At 40.7% G+C, this 10,691-nt stretch overlaps 1 protein-coding gene across 1 annotated transcript; it reads right to left on the minus strand.

Moving 5' to 3' along the window:
• Positions 1–2,162: 2,162 nt before the first annotated feature.
• On the minus strand, positions 2,163–2,488 carry LOC129641804 (cytochrome c oxidase subunit 6C-like). The gene has a single exon (XM_055566410.1). It carries the CDS (start codon positions 2,455–2,457, stop codon positions 2,233–2,235), a length of 225 nt encoding a protein of 74 aa, XP_055422385.1. The 5' UTR covers positions 2,458–2,488; the 3' UTR covers positions 2,163–2,232.
• Between the last annotated feature and the right edge of the window lie 8,203 nt (positions 2,489–10,691).

Here is a 10,691-nt window from a genome sequence, read left to right on the forward strand (position 1 = left end):
CTGGGAGGGATTGGGGGCAGGAGGAAAAGGGGACGACAGAGGATGAGATGGCTGGATGGCATCACCGACTCGATGGACGTGAGTCTGAGTGAACTCCAGGAGTTGGTGATGGACAGGGAGGCCTGGCGTGCTGCGATTCATGGGGTCACAAAGAGTCGGACACGACTGAGCAACTGAACTGAAATGAACTGAACTGAACTGATGACCCATAAGGACTAAGGCGTTTTTTTTTTTTTTAACTTTTTATTTTGTGTTGAAGTATAGCTGATTAACAATGTCATGATAGTTTGGGGTGAACAGCAAAGGGACTCAGCCATACATCCATTCTCCCTCGAAGGGATAAGGTTTAGTTCTCCTGGTCAGTACCTTTAGGGGACTAGCCAAAGTCATTTTCTTGGCCTCCCATTGTGGTGACCATATTTTTCTGACTCTCAAATCAGAGAATAAGGTTAAACAAGGAATTTACGTACCATATTTGTATGTAAGAGGCAGCCAAAATCAGTCTAGATGCTGTTATATTAGAATTCCTTGGATATTCTAAGAATATGTGAGACTTCAGTATCCAATCCTGTAAATGGAAATAGGACTGGCCAGGAAATTTTAGACATGTTACTCCAAGTGTGTTTCTGAACCTAATTGCTATGCTTTGCTATTTTTCATTTTGGTTTTTTTCTTTTTTAAAGTATGAAAATATGATAACACATTTACAGGTGACTTGGAAAATATAGACCAAAGTTACAGTTCCACTGTATATTACAATTGCTTGTTTTAAGTAGATAAATTAAGATTTTTAGTTGGAGTGTTTCAGTTCAAATCTTACTACCTAAGGAATAAAGAGCATTTTTTTTTTAATGTAAAGTTAAGTAAGACCTTGGAGAATCACACCAATGATGTTCAATTTCATAAATGTTTAGAAGCAAAACACATTTTCTAAGTAGATTCCATTCTACTTCAATTCTTTCGTTAGCAAATGAAAATAGTTTTAAGATTTAGGAATCCAGTTACCCAGACACATTGGGGTTTACTGAACCTGAATACCACCCAGAAGCTGTAATGGAAGCTCCCAGCCTCAGCACTCCATGGATCAATTGGCAAACAGACTTCTTTCAGGGACTAAGGCACCGCTACCCGCTGTTTTCAATTACTTTTTGCTTGATAAATACAGTGGAAGCTACTTGTGTTATTTCTGTGAACTCCACGAAGTGCAGAAAGAAATCTACAGAAGTCTCCCCACTGTGAGGAGACGGTCAAAGGCATCTGTCATGTCTGTAGGAGAGGGACCTGGGAGGATTTTGAGTGTTAATAAAGATGTCTTAAGAGGGGACCTGCACTTAGGGCCACTGAGTGTCTTCAAAGTGGTTTTTATTTCGGGCTTTTCACTCTTCTTTATTAGAATCAAGAAAACCGACATCAAGGAACTCTGATGGGAAATTTACGCCTCCTAAAGCTTCTGTACCCTTCAAGAAAGGTAGTTTACTGGATGGCTAAAAGTGTGTCTAGAAGTTGTTTGTCATTCTTATATGTTTGTGTTCATTTGTTTTGATTCCTTATGTCTTAAATAGCATGATCAAACATTTCTATTGTCTCTTCTGAGAAGGGACTGCCAAGTAAGTACAAAGTAAAATAAAAATTGAATTAAATATAAAAGATATTGGTGTTCTCCTGTATTGCATTGCTGTTGTTCAGTATCTAAGCTGTGTGACACCCTTTGTGACCCCATGGACTGCAGCTGTCCTTCACTGTCTCCTGGAGTTTGCTCGAACTCCTGTCCATTGAATCAGTGGTGCTATCTAACCATCGCATCCTCTGCCCCCTCTCTTCTTTTGCCTTCAGTCTTTCCCAGCATCAAGGTATTTTCCAAAGAATCAGCTCTTCACATCAGGTGGCCAGACTGTTAGTTTCAGCATCAGTACTTGCGACAAATATTCAGGATTGATTTCCTTTAGGATTGATTGGTTTGATCTCCTTGCAGTCCAAGGGACTCTCAAGAGTCTCCTTAAAAAAAAAAAAGATTCTGGAAAGTTCTATAGAGGATAAATATTCAACCTTAGTTAAATAGTATTGAACTGTATTTTATTTTATTTTATTTTTTTTGTCCACAGTATTTGTTAATTGTTTATTTATTGAGAGACTATTTCTCACCCCAGATAGTCATAGTTTCATAGTTCAGGAACACAGGAAAGTGACAAACTTCCAAGGAACTCAACCCAAAGAAATTATTTATATTCCAAATCACTTTGCACTCTGAAAGATACCAGCCTTCCTCATCTCCTCAAAATCTTTCATGGAATCATAATTTCTGTAGAAGTCTGCATATGCCTTCTTTCTTTTTTCAGCCACAGCAAACTTATAGAAAGTTGCAAACCTCAGGGAGACCATGAATGCTCCAACAATATGAAATCGCAGACATTTGGCCAGGAGGCCACACATCTGAGGTTTTGCCAAAGAAGTGGACATGGCAGTTTTTCTTCTCAATGGCTCAACTGCGACGTCCTCTCAGGCTCTGAACTGTATTTTAAAACAGGTATATTATATATGTCTGTACACACAGACATCTGAAAGACAGCCTCTTAGAAAGCCTGAGGCCTTCTCTCCCACAGACTCTGAAGCCACTGTCCTCTGCTGAGCTGAAGTGATACGGGTGGCCTCAGCGTGCCCCCCGATGGAGTAGGCCTGACTCAGCACACACCATGAAGCCGCCTGAGTATGCAGACAGCAGAAACAGTGAGTTTCCCCATGTAGAACCACAGAACCCTAGGACTGGAAAGATACTTAGAGACCACATAAGGTAATCCTCTTGTTTTTTTGCTTGCTTTCTTTCTTTCTTTTTTTTTTTTTTTTAATAAATCAGGAGCTGAGCTCAGGGAGATGAAGTCATTCGTCCCAGGATATCACCTGAGTTTTGATGAGTTAAAGCTTGAGGTCAACTTCCTTTCCTTCAGTGTGGAAGCTTTCCATCACTGCAGGGTGTTGCTTGTTTGAATTTAAGACAAGTGTGAGAACCCAAGCCCCAGAGAAGTGCTATGAAAGACATAAATGGTGTGATACGATATCAGCTGTCATCCCTACCACGAAAATGGTCTCTGCATCTCTAGGAATTCCAGGGCTGCTGTAGGGACTGAACAGGGATGAACCAACCTTCCAAAGACATCTTATCTCCATTCTTCCTGAGTCTATTACCACTGATCCCTGGGTTGGGACAATCCCCTGGAATAGGAAATGGCAACTAGATCCAATATTCTTGCCTGAAAAATTCCATGGACAGAGGAGCCTGGTGGGTTACAGTCCATGGGGTCCCAAAGAGTTGGACATGGCTGAGCGATTGAGCACACCTAGGGAACAAAATGGTTACACAGAAAGGAGAATAAAATGATCATTGATAAATGGCAATAAATCGAGAGATTGAGATTGACATATACACACTACTATTATAAAATAGGTAACTAATAAGAACCTGTTATATAGTACAGGGAACTCTACTCAATACTCTGTAGTGACCTATATGGGAAAAGAATCTAAAGAAGAGTGGATATATATTTACATTTATATATATATATATATATATTATATAACTGATTCATTTTGCTGTACAGCAGAATCTAGCACAACATTGTAAATCAACTATACTCTGACAAAAAATTAATTTTTAAATATAGCAATAATAATTGTAGTTATGCTAAGAGTGAAACAGTATTGGCTATTTAGAATGCATTATGCACTGACCCAATCGCATGCATTGTCTCATATCACTTTCATAATAATTCTGTGAAGTGAATCTTTTCATTATTCCAATTTCAGATGAAGAAAATGAGACCCAGAGAGATGAACGTGCCTAAGCATCCACAATGGCACCCCACTCCAGTACTCTTGCCTGGAGAATCCCATGGACGGAGGAGCCTGGTGGGCTGCAGTCCATGGGGTCACTGGGGGTCGGACACAACTGAGCGACTTCACTTTCACTTTTCACTTTCATGCCTTGGAGAGGGAAATGGCAACCCACTCCAGTGTTCTTGCCTGGAGAATCCCAGGGACAGAGGAGCCTGGTGGGCTGCCGTCTATGGGGTTGCACAGAGTCAGACACGACTGAAGTGACTTAGCAGCAGCAAGCATCCACAGCTCAACAGTGGCAGTCCAGGGATTTGAATAATGACCATCAGCTGCAAAATTAACATCTTCTTAATTCTTACACTATGAGATGGACAGAGAGGAGACAGGTGAGAAATTCAGATAGAAGAAATAGTGTGGGACTTCCTTGGTGGCCCAGTGGTTAAGCCTTTGCCTTCCAGTGCAGGGGTTGGGGGTTTGATTCCTGTTTGGGGAGCCAAGATCTCACATGCCTCACAGCCAAAAACCAAAAACCAAAACATGAAACAGAGGCAAAGTTGCAACAAATTCAATAAAGCCTTAAAAAAAAAAAAAAAGCACATGCAGAGACAAACAGGATACCAGAGCAAATCCTGTTTGAGGAGCTGTGAGTATTCCATGAACCCACAGCTGTTGTTTTTGTTTACTCACTAAGTTGTGTCTGAGTCTTTTGTTGCCCCATGGACTGTAGCCCGCCAGGCTCCTCTGTCCATAGGATTTCCCAGGCAAGAATACTGGAGTGGGTTGCCACTTCCTCCTCCAGGAAATCTTCTGATTTTGGCAGTTGAATTCTTTACCACTGAGCCACCAAAGAAGCTCTATAGCTCAGCGAGAGTCCAGGTGAATTAATTGTGGACAACATGACCAGCAAGAAGGATGGGGTCGCATCACAAGGACTTGAACAGAAAACCAGCTTGGGAGTTTTACAATAGATTTGACCTTGGGCAGTAGAAATGGGATGAAGAGAAAAGGACCAAGTCAAACACTGTGGAAATAAAAAATAAATAAAACCTAGTGGTTTCCTGTTTCTCCATCTCCATTGTATTCCCAAGTGACATGATAAAGTTAATCTATCCCTTGTACACATTGAATATCTTTCTTATAAAAGATACCACAGTAAAAATGATCAAAAGAGACAAATGAACTTACTTATAAAACAGAAATAGACTCACAGACATAGAAAACAAACTTATGGTTACCATAGAGGATATGGGGGATAAATTAGGAGTTTGGAATTAACAGATACACACTATTATGTATAAAATAGCTAAACAACAAGGATCTACTGTATAGCACAGGGAACTATAGTCAATATTTTGTAATAATCTATAAAAGGAAAGAATCTGAAAAAGAATATATACATGTATAACTGAATCACGTTACTGTACATCTGAAACTAACACATTATAAATGAACTCTACTTCAATTTTTAAAATGCTTAAAATGTTTAAAAAATTATCAATAAAGATATGTGACTAACTATAGGGGCTTCCTAGGTGGTTCAGTGCTAAGAAATCCTCCTGCAAGAGACACAGGAGACCCGAGTTCGGTCCCTGGGTTGGGAAGATCCCCTGGAGTAGGAAATGGCAACCCACTACAATATTCTTGCCTGGAAAATCCCATGAACTGAGGAGCCTGGTACAGTCCATGGGATTGCAAAGAATCAGACTCGACTGAGTGACTGAGCACAGGCATGCATAGGAAACACGGAGAAATAATTTCTCAGTTTGTTTCTAAGTTTCGAACTTAGTCATATTATTCTACTTCAAATTTAACAAATCTTATTATGTGTTGTTCAATTAAAGTCATGTTTCACTTTAACATTGATTAGATTATGGGGGAGGAATTGTCTAAATAGAAAAACCAATGAGGCAGAGACAGTTAATAAGCTTCTAAACCTTGGAGCAAACATATTGTACCAACCAAGAGATGCTTCATTCCAACAGGGAGATGGCATTTCCCATATTTTTCTTGATTACTTTTTTTGCAAGATGAATACAAGCAATTGAAAGGAAGTTGAAATTAGCATATTGAGGGCTGTTTATTATTTATGAGATGGAAATCAAACTCCTATATAACCAAACTCATTAAGGCTCACATAAAGCTTTTCCCACCTTCTTCCAAGGACACGACTCCTGTAACAAGTAAATTTCAGTCCCCAAGCACATTCACATCTGAAATCCGAGTTTATTACCCAGGACTAACCCACTCCAGTGTTCTTGCCTGGAGAATCCCAGGTACGGGGGAGCCTGGTGGGCTGCCGTCTATGGGGTCGCACAGAGTTAGACACGACTGAAGCGACTTAGCAGCAGCAGCAGCATCAGATGGCTTTACTCTAACCCCACACCTCCCTCCTCTGAGCAGAACGTTCCGTAAACCTCTTCCAGGAAGCAGGTGCTTCTGAGAGCTGGGCCTGCCCACTGTCTGCTTCTGCGCACACAGCACAGACCCTACAGTCAGCCCCCACCACCCCACTGGCTTGTGCCTGCCTCACTTTGCAACTCTGTCTCCTCTGTGTTTCAATTCTCTCTGCCACTCTCCCTGTAGGGACTCACCCCTCAGCACCCTCAAGAGACAAACCCAAGAGCCATCCTCTGCCCGGTCTGAATCGTCAGCAGGTATCCTCGCTGCACTTACTGGGCACAGGGCAGGCTTCAGGCTCGGCCATCCGATGTGTGCCTGTCTACCCCAGGTCGACCTGAGCTTGTTGACCATCATGTCTAGAATGCAGCTCAGAAGATAGTCAATGCTCACAATGGCACCCCACTCCAGTACCCTTGCCTGGAAAATCCCATGGACGGAGGAGCCTGGTAGGCTCCAGTCCATGGGGTCGCTAAGAGTTGGGCACAACTAAGCGACTTCACTTTCACTTTTCACTTTCATGCATTGGAGAAGGAAATGGCAACCCACTCCAGTGTTCTTGCCTGGAGAATCCCAGGGACAGAGGAGCCTAGTGGGCTGCTGTCTATGGGGTCGCACAGAGTCAGACACGACTGAAACAACTTAGCAGCAGCAAAGGAGAAAACTAGACATGCTGGGGTGCTATGTTGTTAACAATGACAACAAAAATGTACATTTAAAAATAATTCCATTAATCACACAGTTAGGTAATTAGTCATATTAAGTAATGAGAAATTCAACACAATGTATACTTATTCATCTACAAAAATAATTTTAAAATTAAAACAAATAAATAAACAATTAAAATACTTACATCTCTTCACCTTTTCCCCATGGTGTCTGTTTTGGTGTTATGAATAGAAATTCATTAATAACTCCAAATGTATGAAGTTATTTTCACCAATGCATATGTCTATTTGGAAATATTTATAGAATACATATTGCATTGGCCAAAAATTTCATTCAAGTTTTTTCATGTTAAGGAACCAAGGCTGGATATTTAGGTGCCTTATCTCTTCATGCACACAAAGGCTATTTTTATGTTTAATTTTAATTCTAAAACTTCAATCCATCTGGAATTCACATTACCATTTGATAGTTCTTTTCAAGTTCATGGTTCCTGGTTCTAAAACCCACTGGAACTACATAGAAGAATCTGTGTGTACATACTTGTCTTTGTATATAGATGTGTGTGTTTGTGGTGTGTGTATGCATGTATGTGAAAGAGAGAAAAGTTTCAATTTCTCATCAGATGCTTTAAGTGGTTCATGAACTGAAAATTATTTCAAATCATTGGTGTAAGAGGTAATTTTATTCTAAATGAAATGTCAGTTTTCCTAACACTATGCATTAAAAACCCATCCTTTCCCCAGTAATGTAAAATGTTAACTTTATCAAAAGTTATGACCAACTTAGCATATTAAAAAGCAGAGACATTACTTTGACAACAAAGGTCCGTCTAGTCAAAGCTATGGTTCTTCCAGTAGTCATGTATGGATGTGAGAGTTGGACCATAAAGAAAGCTGAGTGCTGAAGAATTGATGTTTTTGAGTTGTGGTGTTGGAGAAGACTCTTGAGAGTCCCTTGGACTGCAAGGAGATCCAACCAGTCCATCCTAAAAGAAATCAGTCCTGAATATTCATTGGAAAGACTGATGCTGAAGCTGAAACTCCAATACTTTGGCCACCAGATATGAAGAACTGACTCCTTTGAAAAGACCCTGACACTGGAAAAGATTGAAAGGAGGAGGAGAAGGGGATGACAGAGGATGAGATGGTTGGATGGCATCCCCAACTCAATGGACATGAGTTTGAGTAAATTCCGTGAGTTGGTGATGGACAGGCCTGATGTGCTGCAGTCCATGGGGTCACAAAGAGTCAGACACGAATGAGTGACTGAACTGAACTGAACTTTATCAACAGCTAGGGCTCTGATGTTAGAAAGACCTGGATTACGATTTGAATCACAATTCAAATATCTACTACCTCTGTGATTTCAGACAAGTTACTTAACCTCTCTGAGTCCATATCCACATCAATAAAATGGGATACTATAGCAGTATCTCAAAACCAGGTTTTAGAATTAAATTAGATAATATAAGTAGAGGACATAGGAATAATCTTGGTTCAAAGTAGACCTTTAATAAATGTTAGCACTTATTAATATAATTCTCGCACATGGCTCTAGTACTGAATTCCTTATATCATGCATTGATATAGATATATTTACCTATTACTCCAAGGTATGAATATTTTAAGGTCTTGTTTAAATAGCTGAGAGAAGAGTGAAAAAGTTGGCTTAAAGCTCAACATTCAGAAAACTAAGATCATGGCACCTGATCCCATCACTTCATGGCAAATAGATGGGGAAACAGTGGAAACAGTGTCAGACTTTATTTTTGGGGGCTCCAAAATCACTGCAGATGGTGACTGCAGCCATGAAATTAAAAGACGCTTACTCCTTGGAAGGAAAGTTATGACCAACCTAGATAGCATATTGAAAAGCAGAGACATTACTTTGCCAACAAAGGTCCGTTTAGTCAAGACTATGGTTTTTCCAGTAGTCAGGTATGGATGTGAGAGTTGTACTGTGAAGAAAGCTGAGTGCTGAAGAATTGATGCTTTTGAACTGTGGTGTTGGAGAAGACTCTTGAGAGTCCCTTGGACTGCAAGGACATCCAACCAGTCCATTCTAAAGGAGATCAGTCCTGGGTATTCTTTGGAAGGACTGATGCTGAAGCTGAAACTCCAGTACTTTGGCCACCTCATGAGAAGAGTTGACTCATTGGAAAAGACTCTGATGCTGGGAGGGATTGGGGGCAGGAGGAGAAGGGGACGACAGAGGATGAGATGGCTGGATGGCATCACCAACTTGATGGACATGAGTTTGAGTGAACTCCGGGACTTGGTGATGGACAGGGAGGCCTGGCATGCTGCAATTTATGGGGTCAAAAGAGTCAGACATGACTGAGCAACTGAACTGAACTGAACTGAAATAGCTAAATTGCTTTCAAGGAAGTCTGTCCATCCTGATCCCCACAGACAATTTAGCAGAGTGTCACATTTCAACTTGTTTTATTATGTTGAAGAATCTTTGCTTACTTGAGGCATGAAAGGTATTATGTCACGTAAGTTTTAATGTGTGTTTCTTTGGTTGCTAATGAGCTTTGTGTATTTCCTCATATTTACTGACACTGTGTATTTGCTCCATAGTGAATGCAGGTGATCGTTCTCCCATCAGAACAGCAATGCTGGGCTCGTGGCCACATAGCTCACACTGCAGTTCCCACCTCCCTTGCTGACTGTACCCATGTATCTAAATTCTCACTCATATATATGTGTTAGTATACTGTATTAGTGTTTTTCTTTCTGGCTTACTTCACTCTGTATAATCGGCTCCAGTTTCATCCACCTCATTAGAACTGATCCAAATGTATTCTTTTTAATGGCTGAGTAATACTCCATTGTGTATATGTACCACAGCTTTCTTATCCATTCCTCTGCTGATGGACATCTAGGTTGCTTCCATGTCCTGCCTATTATAAAAGTGCTGCAATGAACATTGGGGTACACATATCTCTTTCAATTCAGAGACACAGATGTATAGAACAGTCTTTTGGACTCTATGGGAGAGGGAGAGGGTGGGATGATTTGGGAGCATGGCATTGAAACATGTATAATATCATATAAGAAATGTATCACCAGTCCAGGTTCAATGCAAGATACAGGATGCTTGGGGCTGGAGCATTGGGATGACCCAGAGGGATGGTATGGGGAGGGAGGTGGGAGGGGGTTCAGGATTGGGAACACGTGTACACCCGTGGCGGATTCATGTTGATGTACGGCAAAAACCAATACAATATTGTAAAGTAATTAGCCTCCAATTAAAATAAATAAATTTAAATTAAAAACAACAACAACAACAACAACAAATTCTCACTCATATAATGTGCACAACTCTCACCTCACCCACAGAGTGAGGGATGTTCTTTTCTTCCTGATAAACAGATACATCCGCAACTCGTCCCACCATGCAGACAGGGAAACTTGTCATGATGGAATGGAACGACAATCTAGAAGTAACTTAGGTCTTAAAGCAGAGTTGTCTCAACCTGCCGGACCCCTAACTTTAGGATTGTTATTCAAGAAAGACTTTTATTGTCTTTGAAAAAAAATGTGAAAGTGTTTGTTGTTTAGTTGTGTCTGACTGTTTGCGACCCCACAGAGCCTGCCAGGCTCCTCTGTTTATTCAACCTGCTGTATTTTTGGATCTTTGTATTAATTATACATAGGGCTTCCCTGGTGGCTCACATGGTAAAGAATCTGCTTGTATTGCAGGAGACTCTGGTTCAATCCCTGGGTTGGGAAGATCCCTTGAAAAAGGGAGTGGCAGCCTACTCCAGTATTCTTCCCTGGAGAATTCCATGG

Source organism: Bubalus kerabau, chromosome 1 (assembly GCF_029407905.1).
Source record: "Bubalus kerabau isolate K-KA32 ecotype Philippines breed swamp buffalo chromosome 1, PCC_UOA_SB_1v2, whole genome shotgun sequence".
Taxonomy (NCBI): Eukaryota; Metazoa; Chordata; class Mammalia; order Artiodactyla; family Bovidae; genus Bubalus; species Bubalus kerabau.